Genomic DNA, 26,523 nt, shown 5'->3' on the forward strand with positions numbered 1-26,523 from the left:
AGGTTAGCATACAGAAATCTGTTGCATTTCTTTGCACTAACAATGAAATATCAGAAAAGGCATGTAAACAAACAGTCCCTAACAATCCCTTTTAAAATTGCATCCAAAAACAAGAAAAAGTACTTAGGAATAAACCTGACCAAAGAGGTTTCGAAAGACTTTTATGCTGAGAACTATAAAACATTGATAAAAGAAACTGAAGATGACTCAAAGAAATGGAAAGATATCCCATGCTCTTAGATTGGAAGAATTAATATAGTTAAAATGGTAATACAGCCCAAAGCAATCTACAGATTTAATGCAAACCCCATCAAAATACCCATGACATTTTTCACAGAACTACAACAAATAATCCTAAAATATATATGGAACCATAAAAGACGCAGAATTGCCAAAGTATCCTGAGGAAAAAGAACAAAGCTTGAGGCATAACCCTCCCAAACTTCAGACAATACTACAAAAAGCTACAGTAATCCAAACGGCATGGTATTGGCACAAAAACAGACATATAGATCAATGGAACAGGATAGAGAGCTCAGAAATAAACCCACATACCGACGGTCAATTAATCTACAACAAAGGAGGCAAGAATACATGATGGAGAAAAGACAGTCTCTTCAGCAAGCGGTATTGGGAAAGCTGGAAAGTCGCATGTAAATCAATGAAGTTAGAACACTCCCTCACACCATACACAAAAATAAACTCAAAATGGCTTAAAGACTTAAGACATGACACCATAAAACTCCTAGAAGAGAACATAGGCAAAACATTCTCCAACGTAAATCGTAGCAATGTTTTCTTAGGTCAGTCTCCCGTGGCAACAGAAATAAAAGCAAAAAGAAACAAATGGGACCTAATCAAATTTATAAGCTTTTGCACAGCAAAGGAAACCATAAACAAAATGAAAAGACAACCTACGGAACGGGAGAAAATATTTGCAAACAACGTGACAAAGGATTAATTTCCAAAATAAACAAACAGCTCATACAACTCAATAACAACAACAACAAAAAAATCCAATCAAAAAATGGGCAGAAGACCTAAATAGACATTTCTCCAAAGAAGACATACAGACGGTCAATAGGCATATGAAAAGTTGCTCAACATCACTAATTATTAGAGAGATGAAAATCAAAGCTGCAGTATCACCTCACACCAGTCAGAATGGCCATCATTAAAAAGTCTGCAAATAATAAATGCTAATGAGGGTGTGAAGAAAAAGGAACACTCCTACACTGTTGGTGGGAAAGTAAACTGGTGCAGCACTATGGAAAAAGGTATGGATGTTCCTTAAAAAACTAAAAACAGAATTGCCGTAAGATCCAGCAATCCCACTCCTGGGCATATCCAGAAAAAACTCTAATTCAAAAAGATGCATGCACCCCAATGTTCATAGCAGCAGTATTTACAATAGCCAAGACATGGAAGCAACCTAAATGTCCATCAACAGAAGAATGGATAAAGAAGATGTGGTATATACATATATACAATGGAATACTACTCAGCCATAAAAAATGAAATAACGCCATTTGCAGCAACATTGGATGAACCTAGAGATTATAATACTAAGTGAAGTAAGTCAGAAAGAGGAAGACAAATATCATATGATATCACTTATATGTGGAAACTAAAATATGATACAAATGAACTTATTTACAAAACAGACTCACAGACATAGAAAACTATGGTTACCAAAGGGGAAAGGGGGTAGGTGAGGGATAAATTAGGAATTTGAGATTAGCAGATACAAACTATTATATATAAAGTAGATAAACAAGGTCCTACTCTATAGCACAGGGAACTATATTCAATATCCTATAATAAACCATAATGGAAAAGAATATTAAAATATATATGCATGTGTGTATAACTGAATCACTTTGCTGTACACCAGAAACTAACACATTGTAAATCAACTATACCTCAATAAAATAATAATTATAATAACAATAATTTGAAAATGGATTAGCCTGTTACAGGCTGTTGAAAAAAAATAGCAGGTTCTACATCAAGAGAACTTGCATGAGCTGGAGCACAGTCTCAAAAAGAAAGAAACAAACAAATCACTCTCCAGGGTCCCTCCCTAAACAGAACACACAATAATTAAAATTTTTAAAATAGAGGATAATACTATCATGTACTTAGAGGACTTAAAGAATACAAATAGAAAGGTTCAGATAAATCACATGATAGTTGGCACATTACATACACTCATTTTTAGGTATGCCCATTTTACTGCTGTATTTTGTAACAGTAAGTATTTTAATGCTAAGAAAGCAATTTTCACTGAGCAGCCCATCAGATTCACTTGTTGTGAGAAATACTCTTTCTGAGTTGCACATCTTCCCATAGATTACAGCAGGTGCCCCCCCCAGGTTACTTACAGGTGGTAGGGTGGAAATCATTGCTCTATCGACAGAGTGTAAATATAAGGCAATGAGTGACATCCCCCTCTGGCATGCTGGGAGCAGAAATCATTGAGAGACAACTACTTTCAGAACAAGAATTTGAGGAAACTAAGGGGAAGACTCTAGACCAGACAAGGAACAGCCTAAAGTAAAAGGAAAGAATCTTATTTTCCTGTGTCCTATTTTAAATGAGTGGCTTTGCAGTCTAGGTACTTACAACTCAGATGGGAAAGAAATACCTGTTGAGCTTATCTACTTCTCATGTATAAAGCTACTCCCCCAGAGCTCAGCATTATTCAATTCTAGGCCTACCAATTCTAGGAGAACACATTCTGTGTTTTAAAAGCTTACCTGTACAGAAGTTTCACTTAATACATAGTTTTATTTCCCAATTGCTCAATTCAAGGGAAATTCGTCTAATATTCAACCTGACAAAGTAGGTTTTTCTCTGCTACTAGTTAATAATGTTTTTATTTTTTTACTAATAAAGAGCAAAGAATTAACTCCCATTATTAATAAGGTAGTTAAATCTAAAACATTTCATGAGCTACCCAAATATATAAAATCTATGGCCCCATCTGCAAATATACCATAAATCATAAAAATTTGGTAGATACAAGAAAGTCCAAGTTTATTTTCTAAATGAAAGTAGTAAAAAAAACCTTATGAGAGAAAATATGTTCCCTGTGCTCAAGCAATTAGCTTCCGATTACAAGCAAATGATGACTATACTTCTGCTTTGTAAAAAGAAAATAACAAATAATCAATTAAACTTGGGGCTTATGTGACAACTCAGTACAGCACAGATATATATAAAACTATCATTATAGCACACATGGAATACTAATCTTATTAGAGTGTATACTCATAATTAGAAACATGAAGGAATAAATTTCTTTGGTTTTCTAAGAGTTTACAGAAGATGAGTTAGCAAATTCCAAAACAAGGAAATAAGAGACAGAATTAGCAAAATATTAATTTAAAAAATATTCATTTTAGGGAATTCCCTGGTGGTCCAGTGGTTAGGACTCCATGCTCTCACTGCCGAGGGCCGGGGGTTCAATCCCTAGTCAGGAAACTAAAATCGCACAAGCCATGTGGCACAGCCAAAAAAAAAAAAAAAAGTAAAGCTTTCAAATTCAATAGAATCTAATCTATATAGACTAGCTGGCAAGCCATCTGACAAGCTAAATTTAAACTATAAAATAATAAAGCAGTTGAAAAGCTAAAGCTATTCACAGTGGTTACGTCCTTTATCTCACATCCATACTCCTCAACAACTAAATTTCCAAAAAGGTGGGTAAGAGTAAATGCAAACATATGTAAACATTCTTACGTGTTCTATAGCCCCCGCCTGTCCATTACTATATTCTCGATACTGTCCAAGCATCTGGTCAACTTGCCGCAGGTTCCGACTAGTGTCCTAAAGAAAGAAAGTGGACTTTATTAATTGCTCCAAACAATGTTTTCCCCAATCAATCTTAGCGGCATATCGAACAGCTAGGTCACCCATTTGCAAAAGGTACAATTTATATAATAATTAAGTTGGGTAATATACTTCATAAATATCAAATAAATCTTATTAACAGCACTGACAGAGAAACTCAAACCCATCTGCAATTTACTTGTGTGAAATCTGAAGCACAAAATTTGAATCCTTATCCAAGGTTCCATAATAAGTTGGCAACAAAACCATAAATTGGAAAAGAATCCTCACCGTCAATTTGTGCACCTCAACTAATTCAGACCCTCTTTATAGAAGAGAAATCCTGAGAAAAATCTAGTCGATTGTGTTCATGACAAGCAAATCATTAGGATCAATGTTATTTCAGTTATTACTTTACCTCAAGGACTCCATTAAGAGAAAAGAAAACAAAGTATCCTTTAACTTTTAGCTATAAAATTTGTTTGTAATTACAATAAAAATGGTTTCCACCTAAATATGCTAGGTTTCACCTGAGAGGTAAATGGAGGCATTTCTTTCAAAAATATATACTTACTAGTATGTTTCAGTAGTGGGAAAGTACAAGAATTTGTACTGCAAGAATCCAATATTATGTTAATTTAAATAAGTTTAGAAAGAAAAAGGCTCCGGAGTTTTAAATCAAATTATGGTTTCTCCACCAGAAATTAGCCTCTTCTTATCTTAAACATACTAACCCAAAGCAATTGAAAGCCAAAATCCATGTTTATCCAGGCAAAACAGAAGTAAGAGATTAAAGGGTAGGAAAAAGTCTGAGTTTCCTTTTTGCCCTTCCTCCACCTCTTTTCCAAAGCCCTTTCCTATGCAGGGAATGTAAACTGCTGCCACTCAAACTTCCAAACACTGTCAAAAATTAGCCTCTAAATAAAAATGGCATCTCAGTATCATTCATCCATGAATAAGTTACCTACCCAAAATATGAACAACTTCTCTAAAGGCAAATGTCCACAAGAAGGTAAACTATGGTAATAATTCCTATTGGTTTCACTCCCACAGAATTTTATTTGGAAATACTGCCTTATCCCAAAACATTTCCACAACCTATCATATATTTCAAATATATCTTTACTGACTGTGTTAGGCAGAATAATGCCCCCAAAGATGTCCAAGTCCTAATCCCTCGAACCTATGTGTATGTTTCCTTATATGGCAAAAGGGATTTTGCAGCTATGATTAAGTTAAGGACCGTGAGATGAGGAGATTATCCTGGATTACTGGGTGGACTCAATCAAAAGCATCCTTAAAAGTGGAAGAGGGAAGCAGAAGAGTAGTCAGAGTGATATGATGTAAGAAGTACTCAACCCACCCTTCCTGGCTTTGAAGAGGAAGGAAGGGGCTACAAAACAAGGAATGTGGGCAGCCTCTAGAAGCTGGAAAAGGAACAGATATTTCCCTAGGGCCTCCAAAAAGGAATACAGCCCTACTGACATCCTGCTTTTAGTCCAATGAAACCAGGGTCAGATTCTGACCTACAGAACTTTAAGAAAATAAATTTCTGGGTTTTTTAGACATTAGTTTTGTGCAAATTTGTTACTGTGGCATAAAAAACTAATACACTGACTGAAACCATTTCTTAGCTCAACCTAGTTAAAATCTATTACATGCAACCATTGCTAAACTAACCTGTAAAGTACTTGTTATAGTGTTGACCTTCTCAGTGACATCCACAGTAGGACGATTTCGAGTTTCCCTGTGTATTGAACTGGCAGCCCATCGACCCAATCGGTCATGAGAGCGGAAGTGGTCTGAATCGTTGGAGGATCCTGCCATTGAGGTGCAAAAATCCTTAAAAATAAATCCAGGTCAAGGTCAATCAAATGGTAAGAGCACAGAAATAAGAGATTAATTTAACTATGTACTTTTTGATCTTTTAAAGTATTTATTACATTAGCCCTTTGCCATATCATAGTTTCTAACACATAGCTTGAAAACACAAGTCATTTCCACATGTAATTCTCCCTCCTTTGTTTTTTCTGGTTTATGAGCAATTCCTCAGACATTTAAAACTCCAAATAATAATAATCACTTAGTTTTGTGCAATGCTCCTAAATTTTATAAGCTCTTTCACATACAGTATCTCACATAACTCTACCAACAACACTGTAAGGTATATGAGACACATAGATTGGTATCTCTACAATGAAGAAAAAAAAAAAACACAGATATTCTCTAAGGCTAAAACCTGCAGGTCTCAATATTAGTCTGATGTCCATTCTTTTTTTTTCTTTATTTGTTTTATATTTTTGGCTGCATTGGGTCTTTGTTGCTGCGCACAGGCTTTCTCTAGTTGCAGCGAGTGGGACCTACTCTTTCTTGCGGTGTGCAGGCTTCTCATTGCGGTGGCTTCTCTTGTTGCAGAGCATGGGCTCTAGGTGCACAGGCTTCAGTAGCTGTGGTGCACAGGCTCAGTGGTTGTGGCTCGCGGGCTCTAGAGTACAGGCTCAGTAGTTGTGGAGCGCGGGCTTAGTTGCTCCGCGGCATGTGGGATCTTCCCCGACCATGGCTCGAACCCACGTCCCCTTCATAGGCAGGTGGATTCTTAACCACTGCACCGCCAGGGAAGCCCTAGTCTGATGTCCATTCTACTAAGCTATAAGAACATGTGTATCTTTAAACAAAAATACAACACACACAGAATGACCTAAAATAAAAGAATTCCATTCACTGTACAGTGAACACTCTCATACACCTTAATTTAAAATATAGTAGAATTAAACAAATGCAGAGGTAATAGAGGTACAAACTCTACAATAACAAGTGTGTGAGAAGATGGAATCTTCAACATCTCCACCAAAACAGAAAGCCAAACATCCTGAATATAATCTCATCAGTAGAAAAGTCTCTAAATATGCTTTCCTCCTATCCTTACCTCAATTTTCAATCTAATGCAAAAGAAAATTATTTCACGCAAGACGATCTCAAAAGTTTCAGAATACCTTTTATAGAAATTGAAGAAATGAAATATATTTGTAACAAAGAAGCATCAGAGAAAATTCAATTATCAAAAGTGAAAGTTTGAGTATTCCAATAATTTCATATTCTGCTTAATAGAAGGTTAACATAATCTTTATTTTAACATTAATTGTTATAATCTTCCTAAAATCTGTATGACCAGTTTTCTGGCCTTTTAAATACAGTATGATGAAACCTCTCTTTAATAATCAAGAATATTCTGAAATTTTTGGATCTTTATTCTGAATGCATCTGGGAAGTACATGACCATACATCTAAAGCCAAGATAAAGGGAATTTGTTAAATATGTATAGATTCTCGAGCATTTAATGAAAGTAGTCATGTTTTTAATATATTAAATAAAATAAAACTAAATAAAAAGATAAGCAAGGAAGCTTGCTGTGAGTTTAGGTTTTTCAAAGTGAAATACAGTTTGTCCTTGTAGCACCAGGAAAAGAATCAACGGAACATCCAACTTCTTCGAACTGGCTGAGACACGGCTAGCAAACACCTGTCACACTCGAGCCTCTCCTCTGCCCAGGCCTCTCAACTTCCTTCCTCACCTCTCTCCTCTGGTTCTCGCCCCCTTCCCCTGTCTAGAAGTACAAAGGTACAGTGCCCACGATGTAGCTCTCTAACGTCAAAAAACATGAACAAGAAACAGGCTGAAGCAATTGTTTGGCTATGATTTTGCAGGATCACAACTGTTTAAATCCAAAAGAATAAACTTAAGAAGAAATCTTAAATGTAAAGTTCACCTTTATACTTAGGAAATCACGGGTGTGTGTGTGTGTGTGTGTCTTTGCACACCTGTGTGCACTCATGTGAGCACACCCATAAATCTATGTATGCCACATGACCTAAAATCATTTGCTCTATGTAAATGTACTTTCCAACATTTTCCATTAGTGAAAACATTTTCTGAGAGCCTGCTACAACGCTAAGTACTATATAGATGCTTACACAGACAATCCAACTTAATTCTCATAATAACTTATTAAAATGGGCAGTTAACCCCTAATCTATCGAGGATGCTGAGGGGGAGCTGTTAAGTAATAAGTCCAACACCATATAATGATTTTAAGCAGCAGACCAAGGATGCAGACCCAGGATTCAGCCAGGCTTCTCTACCTTCAGTATTCTCTTCATTCTACTTTGCTCTGCTGTCCCCTAAACACTACTTACGAACAATCTTAACAGTCAGTAAAAATCATTACAGGCAGCAGCAGGCCATGGTTCACATATTGTCTACAGCCTCTTCAACCCCCTCTCATTTCATTTAAGCATAAAAATATCAAAATGAGGAAGGCTGGGAATCAAGTAGCAATATAAAATCTGTATTAGGCACCAGGAAAAAAACTAAGTGACATATCTATGCTGCATATAATAAACAGCCTTAAAAACAAATCAAATCATTGGCCTCAGAGTAAAGGGGTTTTTATTTCCTGTTCCTTCTACTTTTTGTATAATGGAAAATAATAATTATGCCTGGATCTGTCAAATTTTTGTATCTAAAAGTATAATGAATATCATTTTAATAAGTCAAAATTCTGGAAACTAAATTGGAGTTAGGATACCACCACGCAGAATAAAAAGGTAACATTGGAAACCAGATGTTAACTATAATGGCTACTGGTGAGAGCAGGAAACAAGATAACCATCTATGAGACAACCTGATTTTTTTGAGCACCAAACTTTTAATAATAATCAGTTATCTACACACAACTTCAATGGATATAAATGGTGTATCAGACTCATCGAATGAGCAGACAGTCTGAGTTTCAATTTGACTACAAACAGTGATAACTGAAAATTTTATGGTTATTTTTTAAAATTTGAGAAAATATTTAAAATATAAAATAGTAGAGACTAATATAACAAGCATGCATGTATCTACTACCTAGAATGTTATTATTATTCTTTTCTATTTCTGTCTTCTTTATTCTATTTCTATCACCTTATTTCCCTATTATTTTTAAGAATATATTCTTAATATTGTTATTTCCCATTCTGACACGTGTGCTTCTAATATTTTTAATAAAATATTTAGAACGCTATAAATAAAATCTTAGTACCCGCTCACACTACCCTCCACCCAGTACTACTCCTGCCCCACCTCCCCTGGGATAACTACCAGAATGATTTTGTGTTTAACTTTCCACACCACACTTCTATACTTTTACCGCGGGTATATGTACCTTGCAGTCTTTCTTAATGGAAAACACATTATAATCAGTTGATAAATATTAACAAGTAAAGACATGGGATATGTGAATTTAAAACAGAAAATCTTAGCAGCATTACACAAAATTAACAACAGCATTAACTAAATTATTTGTAATTGTCACATTAAAAAAAAAAAACCTCTCACCCCTATTAAGGATTACATACTTTTAATAAGAAAAAAATCACACTTTCCAGCATGAATTTCACTATTTCACACACAAAGTCTTCAGCTTTTAATTTCAATTACTTTGAGCAATAAAAGATTTTCAAACTCCTGCATCTGATGGAACTCCTGTAGAAATATCAAGATTTTAAGGTGAGATATATCTGAGAATTTTGCATGGTTTTTTTAATAGCTTATGAAACATTCACTTTTATAGCATATGAAAGGACTTCAATTACGTGTCATAAGGGTTGAAGGACTTTAAAGACATTAAAGAATCTGATTATAATAAAAAATAGAAATTAGATTAGTATTTTATTGTTGATAAAAACTTAGCACTTTCTAAAACTATTACTGACAATTCAAAAGGTCAAACACGCCTCTCATAGGTAACAGAGAGAGCACCTGACCCTAAATGTCACAAAGCAGAAGGCAGATATGGTGGCAGAGGTCCAATCTTACCAAAAGATGCCAGTCAGCCAACACCTCCACTCCCCAGACATGGAGTTGACGGAGGAAAAGAGAAACAAATGAGAAAGGAGTGGCCACTAGAGTTAGCCCATGAAGATAGTTCCCAAGAGCTCCTTAAGATAACTAAGAGAAGCACAAAACAGTAAGCGCCAATTATACACTCTTCACTGACCATTTAGAATGTACTATTTTATACTACAAGTAAAAAATTAATCTTAAAAAAGTACTGTTTACCCTAATATCAGTGGCATTAATGAAAATAAGATTTTCAGGCCTCTGAAAATCTTCCCCCCAGTGAAATTGTGCCCAAAGTATTAGATTCATTCCATGTTGATAAAAGCATACTGAGCAGTAACATAAAGAAAACAAATATGCATGGCCATGCAAAACTGTTCTATCTAAAACCTAAGAAATATAAATTATCAGTGAGATGCTTTTCTAGACCATTAACTTGTTTTCCTTTAAATAATTATGTCTATGTTAGCCAGGTTGTAGGGGAAGGAACACTCCTAACCTCTCCTACTGGATATGTGTAAGTTGATATAAGTTGTCTGTTATGTCAGCAGTTTGTACATTTAACCTACCAACTACACTTCCAAAATTTCCCCTAACAAAATCATCTGAAATACATACAGAAATTTATATATAAGGATATTTACTGAGAAGTGATAATACAGGGAAAATAAAAACAACTTATATTTCAAATTATAAGAGAATGGTTAAAACACAGTACATACAGGTAGTAAAACAGTACACAGACATTAAAACCCTGTTTCTGGAGACATTAAACAGCAATGCAAGGGATAAAAGTATGAATCCCAATTTTGTAATAAACATTATATGATGTCTGTATGTGAATGCAAATTACCCATATACCAATTTAGAGGAGCAGGAAAGGACGATGACAAAAGGGGAAGAAAATAGAAGTATATGTATTTACCATGTAGAGTTTACAGCTGATTTCTACTTTTTAAACATTCCTATCCTTCCTGAATTTTCTACAATGATTGAATAATCAGAAAGAAAAATATATAGTTAAAAGAAAGAAAAACAAATATAAAGATCCCCTTCAGAGATAGCAGATTAATAACAAGTTGACAACCTGGAAAATGTGTTTAAATAAAAGCTATACATTCAGAACCCCCTTTTTCCTAGCAGCTGTTTCCTTTCCCTTCCTGGCAACTTACCTGACCATTCTTCCTAGTCTCCTAACATCTATCTAGGTAGGGTCATGTCACCAGTTCTCACCAATGAGCTAAAGAATTAGGATTTCAATGCCAATCTCTAATGTTTCATACTGAAGAGTACTGGCTGGCCAAAGAAACCATTTATCATGAGTTTGTGAGCTAAAAGAATGATTTTTTTTTAATTATGTATGATTCGTTCTTTGCAATTTTGTTGAACAGTCATTAGATTCAAAAAATGATTCTCTTAAACATACTAAATACTGGAATGAACTTAAAAATTGAAGGACTATGTGAAAATATATTAATGTGTACTGGCATGGCTTATGCAATCAAATTCTGCTTTGGAAAACAAATTTAAAGTGGTTCATGAATGATATTTAATCATTACTACAATTTGAATTCCAAAGAAGAATTATTAAGACTAGTAGAAAAACACCTAGTGTGCTCAAGAAAAATCTTCATCATTATTTTTAAAGAGTTAAAAGAAAAAAGTTCAGTTGGATTAGAAATGCATTCTTATTACCATAAGAAATTTCAGCATGATGTTTGTTGACAAAAGAAAAGAATTGCTAAATTTGAAGAATGATTAAAGAACTCTTAAAGAACAATTTAAAGAAACTGAATCACATAAATCCTGGTTAAATGTGAGAAAGGCATTTCCTTTAACTGGAGAAAAAGCAGTAAATACTCTCTGCAGCTTACTACCACCTACTGGTACAACAAAATTTACCATTGATGGGAAAGCAGTACTATTTACATTGTCTGCTTTTCAGATGCTGAGCTTCTTCCAAGACTCTGGAGAGGACTAAGATGGGTGACCTTGGGTGAAAGTCTCCAGAGACTTAGAGAAAGCTCTGGGTCTGAAAACAGATGGTACAATTCTTAGAATAGTTTATTTAGCTGCTCCCAACACATCAGTATTTAAAGGCATAAATATTGTTGTTTCTGCCTTAATGAACCTTATAACGAAGACATACGGCCACCAGAGCAAGTGTAATGAACCCTTCATCAATTCTCTCCCACTGAGGATCTATCCATCAAAAACAAATGCCCATATGCAAACCTGAACACTGCAAGAGAAGAAAACTGCATTCAGCCCTGTAATTTCAACCCTTTAATAAGAGAACTTGCAGTGAGTCTTTACAAACTTTCAAGTCCACCTCTTTTTTTATTTGACCTAAAGAGCCATCAGATTGTCTTCATTATAATGATGCACATTTGTGTGTATGAGAGCTGTAATTTATTGATTCTCAAGCCTCTTCTCCTCAGAGCCAGTTTAAAACAATTAGGATTTGCAAGCTGTTCCATAAAAGATAAGCAACCAGCATCAGGGGTGATGTGTCACAAAGGCTGACTAGTGCATGTTAAATAGGGGATTGCCTCTGTGGCCTCCAAGTGCCTCAAACGTCCCTGTCCAAGGCAGCTGTCCTCAAAGAACATATTCAAGGTAATGATGCTGATACTTAAAGGAGGTCAGGGGAGCTAGGGAGTGTATTTTAAGCCTAATCACTAACCAAGTTCAAAATTTTTAATACATTTCTCACTGTTTCAATAGCTGTAGGACGTGTGATTGCCTCATCCTTCAAGAGAAAAAGTTAACAAACCAGCAGAGATTACCATGTACAAACAATTATCACCTGTATCTGTCTTCTTTATGTCAGTCCTCCTCTGTAACTTAATCTCCTCAAACCCTTTTGGTAAATTCATATAAGATCAAAGTTAGATTGGAAGAATCAATACTGTCAAAATGACTATACTACCCAAGGCAATCTACAGATTCAATACAATCCCTATCAAATTACCAATGGCATTTTTCACAGAACTAGAACAAAAATTTTTTAATTATATGGAGACACAAAAGACCCCAAATAACCAAAGCTATCCTGAGAAAGAAAAATGGAGCTGGAGGAATCCAACTCCCTGGCTTCAGACAATACTATAAAGCTACAGTAATCAAAACAGTATGGTACCGGCACAAAAACAGAAATACAAATCAATGGAACAGGACAGAAAGTCCAGAAATAAACTCACACACCAATGGTCAATTAATCTACAACAAAGGAGGCAAGAATATACAATGGAGGAAAGACATTCTCTTCAATAAGTGGTGCTGGGAAAACTAGACAGCTACACATAAAAGAATGAAATTAGAACATTCTCTAACACCATACAAAAAAATAAACTCAAAATGAATCAAAGACCTAAATGTAAGGCTGGACACTATAGAACTCTTAGAGGAAAACATAGGCAGAACACTCTTTGACATAAATCACAGCAATATCTTTTTTGATCGACATCCTAGAGCAGGGGTCCCCAACCCCCAGACAGTCCATGGCCTGTTAGGAACCAGGCCACACAGCAGGAGGTGAGCGTCGGGTGAGTGAGCAAAGCTTCGTCTGTATTTACGGCCACTCCCCATCGCTCACATTACCGCCTGAGCTCCGCTTCCTGTCAGATCAGCAGCAGCATTAGATTCTCATAGGAGCGTGATCCCTACTGTGAGCTGCACATGTGTGGGATCTAGATTGCACACTCCTTATGAAAATCTAATGCCTGATGATCTGAGGTGGAGCTGAGGCAGTGATGCTAGCACTGGGGAACAGCTGCAAATACAGATTATCGTTAGCAGAGAAGTTTGACTGCATGGAGACCATAACAAATCAATTGTTTGCAGACTCATATCAAAACCCTATCAGTGAGTGGCAAGTGAATACAAGTTCAGGGCTCCCACTGATTCTGCATTATGGTGAGTTGTATAATTATTTCATTATATATTACAATGTAATAATAATAGAAATAAAGTGCAAATTAATGTAATGAGCTTGAATCACCCTGAAACCATCCCCCCTGCCCTGGTCCATAGAAAAATTGTCTTCCATGAAACGGGTCCCTGGTGCCAAAAAGGTTGGGACTGCTGTCCTAGGGTAATGAAAATAAAAACAAAAATAGACAAATGGGGCCTAATTAAACTTAAAAGCATCTACACAGCAAAAGAAAGCATAAACAAAATGAAAAGACAACCCACAGAATAGGAGAAAATATTTTCAAACAAAGAGACCAACAAGGGGTTAATCTCCAAAATATACAAACGGCTCATGCAGCTCTATGTCAAAAAAAACAAACAACCCAATTAAAAAATGGGCAGAAGATCTAAATAGACATTTCTCCAAAGAAGACATACAGAGGGCCAAAAAGCACACAAAAAGATGCTCAACATCGCTAATTATCAGAGAAATGCAAATCAAAATGACAATTAGGTATCACCTCACACGGTTCAGGATGGCTATCATCAAAAAGTCTACAAACAACAAATGCTGGAGATGGTGTGGAGAAAAGGGGACCCTCTTGCACTGTTGGTGGGAATGTAAATTGGCACAACCGCTATGGAGAACAGTATGGAGGTTCCTTAAAAAACTAAAAATAGAACTACCTATGATCAAGCAATCCCATTTCTGGGCATATCCAAAGAAAACCATAATCCGAAAGAATACATGCATCCCAATGTTCACTGCAGCACTATTTACAAAAGCCAAGACATGGAAGCAACCGAAATGTCCATCACCAGAGGAATGGATAAAGAAGATGTGGTACATATATACAATGGAATTTTACTCGGCCATAAAAAAGAATGAAATAATGCCATTTTCAGCAATGTGGATGGACCTAGAGATTATCATACTAGGTGAAGTAAGTCAGACAGAGAAAGACAAATATATGATATCACTCATATGTGGCATCAAATTTTTTTTTAAAAGATACAAATGACTTTATTTACAAAACAGAAACAGACTTACAGATATCGAAAACAAACTTATGGTTACCAAAGGGGAAACATGGCAGGGAGGGATAAGTCAGAAGCTTGGGATGAACACACACACACACACACACACACACAACTATATATAAGACAGATAACCAACAAGGACCTACTGTATAGCACAGGGAACTTGACTCAATATTCTGTGATAACCTATATGAGAATCTAAAAAAGAATGAATATATGTATACGTATAACTGGCTCACTTTGCTGTACACCAGAAACTAACACAACATTGTAAATCAACTATACTCCAGTAAAACTAAAATTGAAAATAGAATATTTAAGAGTAACTGGGATTGGGAGAGCTTTTTTAGAGAAAAGTGGTCAGGACAGGGGTCTCATAATTAGAGAACTTAATGATGAGAAGGAACCAGTCACACGGACATCTGGGGGGAACTGAATTCTAGACAGGCGGAAGAGCAAATGCAGAGCACATGAAGTAGGAAGGAGTTTGGCAGGCTTGAGAAACAGCAAAAGGCAGGAGCACAGAGAGCAAGGAGTAAGGTGGCATGGGATGAAGTCTGAGAAGCAGGCTAGGGACAGCACATGGAGAGCTTCAAGGCTGAGAGAAGTGTGGATTTTGTTCCAGTCCTCATGTAAGTTCTATGAGGGGAGGCATTTACTCTACGTATTCACTGTTGACACCACAAGGTCCAGAACTCTAACACACCTGGCACTCGGAGGAGATCCGCTGGACTGAGAGTGAATCAAGAACACCAAACGTCAAGTCATCAACTGCCCACAACCCAAGGCCAGCTCCATGTGGCGGGGACATTTTCCAAGGTGACAGAGTGGTTGAGATCTCATGCCAAATCTTTAGCTTAGGACTGCTTGGGCTACTCAACAGCATCTATTACCACCTATACGAGGACGCATAGAGGGAGCTAATTATAATGTGTCTTGCCCTGCTCCTGAATAATTAAATGTTTCATTGTAATGTTACAATTTGAATTTATTATCTTTTGTTGGGGAATAAAATTAAACATAATGAGGACTGCTAGTCTCCTCACAAAAAAAGATCCAAGTCAACTGTCCAGTCCAGTAGCTAGTTCTCAGTTAAGCCAGGAGATAATATAAGCCACAGGAACAGAATCAAAGAGGTACAACAGATTCATGCATTCGTCATTTACTGAATCGTCACTACATCAAAAATGAAAGATGAAAGTAAATAAGTCACAGTCCATGATGGGAGAGAAAGACTTGTAAAAGTTCTATATATGGTGAACTAAGTAACATGACAAAATGCCAGGGGAGTCAGGTTAGGATCTTTCCACCCATCTGGAAGGATGAGAAGAAGTTTGACAGATGGATGAGACAAAGAAACGAGATTCAGTTGAAAACCATCTGTCTCAGAGGAACTAGAGAAGAGACAAATAAGCAGAGCTCTCCCATCCTTCCACCAGGGCATGGCTTTAAAACTGTCTCCGGATATTCCTAAATATCCCCTGGGGCAGGAATGGGGTGGGTGAGTAAAATCATTCCCAGTTGAGACCTTCTGATTTACAGAATTAAGTATATATGTATACTAACATACATATACTAATATTCCAAATACACTAGGTTTGATTTTTTATTGTATGTTTCACTTATTCCTGTTGTTGCCATCCATTTCCTCTCTTCCTCTCTCCTCCTTCCTCCCTCCCTCCCTTCCTCTATCTCTCTCACACACACATACCTCTACTCCATGGATGATGCCTGGAGGACTCAGCCCCCAGGCTCCATTTTGCTCCCCTTGCTGGAGTTCAGAGGGCAGAGTCACATGGACCAGGACCCATCAAGCAGGGGGCAGGGGCATTTCTGGAAAAGGCTATGTGGCATACAAAATGACTGTTTACTCAGACATGGAGATAAAACTAGTAGCTGCTTGATTATATTATCTACCAGTTGTTAAAAATTAGTGCAGTTTTAAAAGAAAATAAAGTTACTTAACAACTCTTTCCCTGTCTCACAGATATTTTAGAGTCTTACACCTACACATACTTCTAAAATAAATGAGGCAGTTTAAAAAATTAAATTAAAACATGTCAAGATAAAAAAAAATAAACAAAAACCCAAGAGGAAAAAAAAAAAAACAGAAATGGATGCTAACAAACAGAAGATGGATTTCTTACTTGTAGTTAAGCCCTAGAATTGTACTCTCTCTATTTGCTGACAGATAAAAAATAAATACAAACTACACTATTCCCGAAACAGCAGACAATAATGCAGCCCTCTAGGGGTGCAGCCAACCCCTAATAATTGTCCAAACTGTTCCAGATTGGGCAAGAGATCAGCCTGGGCAAAGACAGAGCTAGGATCCCCGAGTTTCTAACACCATTCTGTTTAAATCAGAGGATGAAAAGTGGAGAACTACAGACCAAATCCAGCCAACCAATATGTATTTTTAAATAACACTCATTGTGTTACCTTAAAACCTTAATTTGAAAACAAAGAGACTTCACTTAAAAAATCTAATTTCCAGTTTTTCTAGAAAAATCCAAAGATCTGGCAACACTGGGGATGAATTTTCCCATGGCAACACAGATGTAAATAGTGGCTGCCCTGGAGTTTGTCATGTACCTTCCTCTTGCCCTTTGCCCTTTACAGTCCCCACTGGGCCTGCTTCAGCAGTGTGTTACCCAATTAGCAGTTGAGTTTGCAACCCTATTTTGGATAAAGAACCAAGACAAAGGAAGTTTATCAGCCTCATTCTCCAGTTAAAAATGAGCAATTCAACTGTGAAGAATTAATCAAGGTTAAATGCTCGAAAGATAATGCTTTCCTCTACAGACCAGAAGGGAAATAGTGAGTAATACAGCTTCAGTATTAGCCATGCCTATACACTGTAAAACCAGAACAAGATACAAGCATTGAGCATAAGGACTTGATTTTCAGCAAACTACTTAGAATGTTTTCACACTATTGTATATAGAAGAAATTAAATGCAGAACAGTGCTGTACCTTGCATAATCTGGCTCCAATTCTTCACCCCTCCCAAGATGCACTGCCCTCCCACCATAGGTAGAGTTACCCCCTGTCTCTGAGCTCAGCTATTTGACCTACTTTGGCCAATTGGATTTTCGCTGACATGGCACAAGCAGATGCTTGAAATGGGATTACGCACTGGAACCTACTCCCCCACAACTCTTCCATCACCATGAGGACGTGCCCATGCTATCCCACCGGAAGGTGTGGGAAACGTGGTTGCCCCAGTGGCTTCCAGCTTGGATCAGCAGGCCAGACAGCTGAGCTCAAACAAATGAGTCTAGCCAAGATAAGCAGACAAAGTGTACTGTTGTATACCGGCAAGGTTTTATTTATTATGCAGTAAAGGCCAACTGATATATATAGGTTACTAGTAAGTCATTTGATTTGGTTCAGAAGATGGTTAATTTCCTGACATTTCGTCTCGAGCCTGCTCTCCTTGAGAAAACAGGTTGGTTTCAGCCTCTTCTAACCGTAGAAGCAAAAAAGGACAGGTTCATACTAGGATGCACAAAATAAGCATTAAAAATTGATATAACAAGTGACAGGCCACCAATTTTTGAGAAAGTAATCATAAATATCAGTTGGAGCTATTTATTTGTTCCCTGTAACATTAAGGTTTTCAAAAGAAACATACGGGCTTCCCTGGTGGTGCAGTGGTTGAGAGTCCACCTGCCGATGCAGGGGACACGGGTTCGTGCCCCGGTCTGGGAAGATCCCACATGCCGCGGAGCGGCTGGGCCCGTGAGCCATGGCCACTGAGCCTGCGCGTCCGGAGCCTGTGCTCCGCAATGGGAGAGGCCACAACAGTGAGAGGCCCGCATACTGCAAAAAAAAAAAAAAGAAAAGAAAAGAAACATACTATTTCTTAAGTGTATTATAAAGCTTATTTGTTTTCTTCCTATTAGTTTTTCAAGTAGAAACAGAAACTCCTCTTGACTTTCCTAGTGAACAAAACAACATGAAAAATTTTAAGAAAGGGAAATATTTCTTATTGCTATTTATACCTTAAATTTGCATATTGCTTTATAGCTTACAAAGAATTTTCATTAGCATTTTCTCTTTTGATCTTCACCTGAATCCTATAAAGTTGGTATAATTACAACCCTTTACTTTTGTTGCTAAAGGAAAACAAAGTTTTAAGTAAAATACTTATCCATGATTGCTTTGATAAAGTTACAGTAACAGAACTGGAACCTAGATCTTGTGTCTCTAAGCCAGTGCCTTTTGCACAGCATTCTTAGATGCAAAAGAACTGTGTAAATTCCAAATACATTGTCCAATCACTGAAATGTCTGGGGGTTCTTTTGTCCTTCCCTACCATATTTCTTACGATCCATTCCCCCCACTATACACACACAACCAATGCATTTAAGGCCAAACTATTCCATATGTACCCATTTACTCAGAACTAAAGGTTTATATAATGAATACAGTATAAGATAATACAGTATTAACTATGTAAATCTGCTATACATCCAATTTTCTACAGCTATTTTAAGATGAGTTTTAAATAATCCTGTCTCGTATTAGGAATATTTACAACCTCTCTCAAGCCGAAAAGCATTCCCTTTTTTTTTTCCCAGAAATCATATCCTAAAGCCTTAAACTTAAAAAAAAAAGTATTATGAATATTTTTCCTCCACTCTTTCTCAATCCCCATATTTCTTTCTTCCCCCACTCTTCTTTTACTTTATATCTTTAGATCTCCCTTTAACTCTTCTATAATAATGAACTGGAACACTTTTTTACTGTACTTAGAAATATGATTACTCAAGAGTTTGGTATTTTTTATTCTTAATTTTTAAAGTGGGTAAAAAGAATGATGTATATATTCTTTCCAAGATATAACAAAAACTTCTATTTTTTTTAAAAGGTGATTAGAATACTTTGTACCATGAACTGTTTCCTTTAATATTTTTAAATGTATACATAAAAATTTTAAAGATATAGAATTAGAAAGGAATCCAACTATAATAAAATACAGCTCAATATCATATAAAACCAGTTACATTGAAACACTGAATTACTGCAAGTACATGGATGTAAACTCCACTTAAGAACCTCAATTTTAAAAACTTTCAAAAAACAAAAGTTGAAATAATAATGCTGAATAGCTAATGCTCTAACATCACAGCTTGCTCTATGACAATAAGCCTACAAAGTAAGTACCATTGTCATCATGATATGTAGATAAGAGGCTTAAAGAAGCTAGGTGAGGTACCCAAGGTTACACAGCTTCCAACAGCAGAGCCGAGTCGTGAGCCTTTCTTCAAGGCCCAGATTCCTAACCATGTATGTATCCCTTCTCATTACCACCAGCGCCATTCATAATTCAGGACTTTTCTTAACTCATTACTAGCCACTATAATGGTTTCTCTGAGTCTTTTTCTACCCATTCCAACCTTCACTGACACTCCACTGCCCATGTGATTGAGTCTAGGTTCTTGAATCAGGAATTCAAGACCCTAATCAAGCCACCCTTCTCTTAACGAAAGAATCATAGAAAATATAAGGCCTACATTTAGCTATTACACCAGCTCTTCTCCTACCACTTCCATCCCTCACTAATGCCATTAGGTCTGACTGAAATGCCGTCTGCTGTCGACCATTGCCACCTATATAAATTCCACCCATCTTTCCAGGTAAAGGTCAAATAATACAATCTCAGCAAAGCCTTCCATCTCCAGCCAGAAGTGATCTTTTCTCTGTCTGCATACTTATAGTTCCCTACTTATAGCAAGACAATAATTAAACATGTCCATAGTATGTAATTATTCCTGCCACAGAATCTTTTTCAATTTCTCAAATATGTTATGCTCATCTCACCATTATACCTATGCTGGAGTCACCACCTAGAACATTCTTTTCACTCCTTTTCCTTTGGCTAACTCTTACTTGTCCTTCAAGTCTCAGTTCAGAGGAAACTTCCTCTAGAAAGCCTTCCTTCACTGCCTCCACCTTAACCCTGGGCCAAGAGCCCACCTTGGACACCAACTCCTCACAGCCCAGACATAGCTAACTGGCTGTTTACTTGTCTGTCTCCCTTCTAGGCTCTAAATCTCATCATAGACTCCATTTACTTTGTTCATGGCTGTATTTCAACACCGACCATAGCGCCTGGTGTGTAGCTGGAATATTTTTTAATGAATTTACAATTAACTTCTCCTTATTACACTGTCTGATTAATCCAGAGACAAATTTCAAAGTACAGGACTTTGCAATTGGTGATTCTAATTAAATAATTGTTGGATGAAATAATTTTTGCAGTAAATAGCCTAGATTAATTATCTTAAGTCCTCAGACAATATGGATTGAACTGCAAAACGGTATAAATAAGAATACTTGATATGTCTTTAGAGTAAACAAGGATAATCATTTCAAATTCATTTGAATGTGTTAAAACTTATAACTGAATCAAACCTAGGTTTGCTTGAATTATTGCAAATCACTTTCTCATTGCTATTTGCAGCTACCTACATTCCTCAATTATTATTTATTGGTACTATAAACCTCTACACACTCCAAAGTACCTAGGCTCTTTACTATCTGTGTCCATTCTCAGTACTGTTTTAATGTACCAATTACCACTCATAAGCTAACCCGTTTTTGCCATTTTAAAGCCTTCACTCTCCCGCCATCGAGCTTTTTCCTTCTTCCTACAATCTATAAAATTATCTCTTTTTTTAATTTAACGTTTTTTTAAATAAATTTATGTACTTATTTTCAGATGCATTGGGTCTTTGTTGCTGCACGCGGGCTTTCTCTAGTTGCGGCGAGTGGGGGCTACTCTTCCTTGCAGTGCGCAGCCTTCTCATTGCGGTTGTGGAGCACGGGCTCTAGGCACGTGGGCTTCAGTATTTGCAGCACGCGGGCTCAGTCGTTTTGGCTCGCGGGCTCTAGAACGCAGGCTCAGTAGTTGTGGCGCACGGACTTAGTTGCTCTGTGGCATGCGGGATCTTCCCAGACTAGGACTCGAACCTGTGTCCCCTGCATTGGCAGGCCGATTCTTAACCACTGTGCCACCAGGGAAGTCCCTCTTTCTTTTTAAATAATCAGAGTTCACTTCTTCCAAGAAGTCTGTCTTCACTAAAAGCCTAGTTCAGGCTTAGCCTTAATTCACCTATTCATTCATCTATGAGCTCATTCATTCATGAGTACCTGTTTCATGGCAAACACTGTTCATAAAGTAGATTTTAAATGTTCATCAGCTAAATGGATTCATGTAACCACAAATACTCCCATCTCCCAAACAATCCAAGTACAAGTATTGTACAGATATATATAAAGGGTTATATGAATTTCAGGGAGGTGCTAAATATCTGATAAAGACCTGAGAAGCCTCTTAGGATCATTCATAATTATTAATAAGACACCAGAAACAAGGTTGAAGAACTAAAGTAAAAACTCAGAAAAATATTTGGATTATATGAAAACCAAAGAATTTATCACCTCTTTAAAAAAATAGAAAAAAGAACATTCCAGTAGTACAAGGTCCACAGGATAAACAGGCAATTCACAGAATACATGTAATATATTCTATTTCACTAATTAAAGAATTACAAATTAAAGTAATGATATTCCTTTTTATCTGTTTTGTACCTGTGAAAAAATGTTCTCACCACCAAGGGCACACCTTGCTGTAAGAATATTAACTAGGATAGCTTTTCTAAAGAACAATCTGGCAAGTAAAAATAAGTAATATGCACATGTTTTGACCCAGAGATTCTACTTCTATAACTATATCCCTAAGAAAAACAAAAGGAGATGTATGTATAAGATGTATGTATACCCTTAGATGTAGATGGCGGTAAAAGAGCTTCATGGCAGAATTATTTATAGTAGTAAAAAGAAAAAAAAAAAACCCACAAATCCACTGATAAGGGATACATTAAATGTATCTAGTCATTTGGGATACTATGTAGCAGTTAAAAGAGACAAGGTAAAATTTTATATGTACATTATTACAAGAAAGAAAAACACTACAGAATAGTATGAATATATTGAAACATTTCATATTAGAATCAACCCAGTGACATTATTACATGGATTACAGTGAATCTACTCTAGGTTATTTTTATATTACTCCCAAATGTGTTAAGACTGCAGTTGAAAACTTCTGGACTAAATTATCCTAACAGGCCCCTCCAGCTCTAATATTCTTTCATTCTAAGAACCTTTTACACATTTATCTTAGACAAAGTGTTATTACAAGACCCCAATCGGTCTTCCCTGCATGTTTAAGTGCCCTTTATCTAACTGAAACGTGAAAATGCTAAAGTGTCCCGAATTTTCAATCTATGATGCAAAACCTGAGTTAACACTATCCTCTTGATTATCAATGACAATTTATGTTGCATACATACACTTATAGAAATCACAGATACAGTTACCTCTTACCTCAATAATAACATAAAGACCATTATATTGATATCTTGGAAAAATAACTAAGAAAGATAATAGAAGCCTTTGAACATTTAAAGAGATGAATAACAAGAAACGTGGCTTATATGGTACACAATATAAAAATACTAACCGCAAATCAAACCCTATTAGAGGGCAATCAGAGACCACAATGTGGCCTCTGTGTGGTGGGTAGGACTGGGATTTAGAGTCAGAAGACCTGGGGATGAAGAAAGACCACTCTTTTGGCTGCAGAATCCAAGCAAATCAAATAACCTATCTGAGCCTCAATTGCCTCATTTCTAAAATAAACAGAAGGATAATAAATGTATTATATACAACATGTAAAAGGTGCCTAATACAGGGCCTGAGACAAAACAGGTTCTCAAATACTTGTCTAATAGAAGCAGGTGCATTATTATTGTTTTTATTAAGGTATCTAGTTTGTTCCCCTGAATTTTTGTAACACTGCATGTACAACCATCCTATTTAATTGTGATACTGCATGTTAGAAAGGGGTTTCTTGCTCCTTAAAAGTCTATTTGTTGCCATATTCTTTTCCACTATAAATATGCAAAAATATGTTATCTCAGAAACTCAGGGAGGAAGCATACTTACAAAGCACACCCCCAAAACTCTGTGTTGCTGTCCTCTGAGCTCAGTGCTCTTCTTAGGCACGTAAGTCTGCCTCCTATCATTTCTTCATGAGGTTCAGGGCAAAAGTCCTAGTCAAATGGATGATCTTGGTTGCCCCTACACTTTTCCCAAACCACCTACAGATAAACGAAACAAGGAGTAAAACACACCCACAACCTTAATTTTTTTTAAACAATTAAAGATAAAAATAAGCTCACCCTATGTACAGTTTGTGTACACAGCAGAGAATATATCACATCAAGTCAGAGAACAGAGAAAATGTTCCTTGGATCATGCAAAAGCCCCACTGAAGTCACAGGAATTCTTCACACCCAAGTGCCCAGCCAGCATACTCCTTACTGGTGACTTCCGCCCATACCTGGTCATGCCTTGGGCTGGCTAGAGCATGTCGCAGTGTGAACTGTAGCCCAAGTCTAGCCAAAGGTACTATCCCTAAGCATGTCTCTCAGTGGGTAAACTAAGGCAGGTAACGAAATTAATGTTACTTCTGAATTTAATGGCCCGACTCTATTTCCAAGCCAGTAAATGAACTACATGCTACCACTCCTAAAGGAAATATTTTATAAACTGCCCAGCTCTTCCTACATTTAGTATTGCAATTAAATAAGTAAAAGTAAAATGCCTTTGGTTTTAAGAGCTGTGGACAGAAATATTCTCAGTTCTTTGTGACGCCTTTCAAAGTAGTAAGAATCCACTGAAAATTATCCACAGAACTGCTGGTTGTCCACAGAAAAAATAGATCTGGGAATACATCTATCAACCACTCCAAGAAAAAAGGTATTCTCTTAATCAAAACATACAGTCAAGAGAGAGTTCAAGTTGACCCAGAGGTCATGCAATGGCAGAGAGGACACAGGTATGATGCATGTTTAACTCTTTTAACAAAGCAGCTACTACCTTCATTCTGTGAGTCACAGACACCCCCAAATTTCTGTGCCAACATGAAACTACCAAAATTTTAATCTTCTATCTGTGCTGTCCAATACAATAGTCACTAGCCATATGTGGCTAATGTGCTAAAAATGTAAACTAGATGCAATACTTAGCACCATTTTTTAAAGTTTTTTAGGATGTAAAATATCTCAAGTTTCACACTGACTACAGGTGAAAATGAAACATTTTGGATCTACTGTGCCAAACCAATTACTTAAAGAAATTTCACCAGCTCCTTTTTACTTGTTTAGTGTGTGAGTACTAGAAAATTTCACCTTGCAGTGTGGCTCACACTATGTTTCTATTAGCACAGCTCTGTATAGTTAATAAAAATAAATAACAAATACTGAGCACTCCCAACGGCCCAGGCCCTGTTAGATACTCTACGTAATACTTGGCACAAGGATACAAAGCGGTTTTACAAGATGTCCGCGGCGGTGACTGAGCTTCATCAAACCGACAAAGGATGCAGCTGGAATTCAATGTCAGGTGTTTCTACGAAATAACTCAAATACGGGGCTGTTAAATAGCTGACACTGGGGCAACTCCCATGTTGGCATAGGAAAGACAAGTCACTGATACAGCGTTCCCAAGGGTAGCAAATTTTTGTGACTCTAAAACATGTACAAAACGTCCAACTATATCCCAGGCCAGGCAAGTACACGCCAGAACGAGGGCAAACTCCTTGACAGCTCAAGCTTCACAGCTCCTAGTGGCAGGACAAGCTGCTCTCAAAAAGAGAACAACGAAGTTCAAACTCCCTGCATGACTTGACCAGGACCTGACTGTGGACACCCACGCCGAGGGAGGGGGGTGTCGGGGTGCCAGGCACGCCGTCTCCCCCAACTTTAGCACACACACCACCCATCCACGGCCTTACCCCAGATCTCGGGCGGCTCTGGCGTCCCCACCCCTGGGACGAGGGGAAGCGGGACCTAAAACGTCTACGACAGGATAGGGAAGTGGTAAAGAAAGAGCGAGGGGACGGTGGGGCGCAGGTACCTGAGACAGAAGAGGACCCCAGGTCCTTAATGCCGGATCACTGCCGAGGCCCCACCCGGCTCCCGCGGCCACCAGTGACCCACAAGGTGTAACTGACTGGACGCAGCGACGCAACCGACTCTGCTCTCCCCAGACTCGCAGCTATGGCAACTTGAACTAGCCGCCCAGCCGCGGCAAGTGTACAGTGCCCCGCTGCTACCACTTGGTCCTCTGGGGGTTGTAGTCCGTCTCATGCTCAAAAGCAAGGAGTTACTAGGGCAGTGCGGCCCCAAAAGAAACTGCATTTCCCAGGGTGCCATACGACTGGCCTTGGGGTGACTTTTCCGGAAGAAGCCGAATTAGCTGGCACCTGAGTCCCTCGGCCGCGCCCTCTTGCCCTGGTCTTTATTTTTTAAAGGGCCAGTAACTCCTATAAGCGACAAACACCAGATAATGAGCTGAGAGCTGCTTTAGCCCTGACTCTAGCATAATCAGAAGTGTCTAAAATATTTACTTTGTAAAAAATAACAAAAAAAATCAAAGCAGCTGCAATACTAACACAAACTATGTTTCTTTTACTCCTTGGGGAACAGGGAAGCGTAACTTCCAGCACTGAAATGTAAAAATCCCCTTAATACCAGGACCCAATGTCTTTTTCATTTCTTTTTTTTTAAATTTAATTTTATTTATTTTTATACAGCTGGTTCTTATATACATATTAGTGTATATATGTCAATCCCAGTGTCTTTTTCTAAAGGCTCACAAATTCTTAGAACTGGAAGCGAACAGGGAAGATTATCTAATTAAACCTTTTAGGCCTGGAAAGAGTAAATGACTCGCCTAAAACCACACAGTTCATTAATGGCAAACCCAAG

At 37.3% G+C, this 26,523-nt stretch overlaps 1 protein-coding gene across 8 annotated transcripts in view; it reads right to left on the reverse strand.

The window, feature by feature from the left end:
• The window catches only part of CEP128 (centrosomal protein 128), a 455,276-nt gene extending 429,372 nt beyond the window's left edge, over nucleotides 1–25,904 (reverse strand). For 2 of the 8 annotated variants that reach the window (XM_089908039.1, XM_089908032.1), the window contains exons 1-4: nucleotides 25,670–25,895; nucleotides 23,696–23,850; nucleotides 5,515–5,676; nucleotides 3,745–3,831 (exon numbers count right to left, since the gene is read on the reverse strand). In XM_089908039.1, the coding sequence (XP_089764165.1) occupies nucleotides 3,745–3,831; nucleotides 5,515–5,661 (234 nt within the window). In that variant the 5' untranslated portion in view covers nucleotides 5,662–5,676; nucleotides 23,696–23,850; nucleotides 25,670–25,895. Of the gene's footprint in view, nucleotides 1–3,744; nucleotides 3,832–5,514; nucleotides 5,677–23,695; nucleotides 25,564–25,669 lie in introns of those variants that run through there. The other 6 variants (XM_089908034.1, XM_089908035.1, XM_089908037.1 and 3 more) reach the window with 6 other exon arrangements.
• Nucleotides 25,905–26,523: the final 619 nt, after the last annotated feature.

This window comes from Delphinapterus leucas, chromosome 2 (assembly GCF_059928025.1).
Source record: "Delphinapterus leucas isolate spDelLeu-1000000601 "Yukka" chromosome 2, BTC_Dleu_Yukka2, whole genome shotgun sequence".
Taxonomy (NCBI): domain Eukaryota; kingdom Metazoa; phylum Chordata; class Mammalia; order Artiodactyla; family Monodontidae; genus Delphinapterus; species Delphinapterus leucas.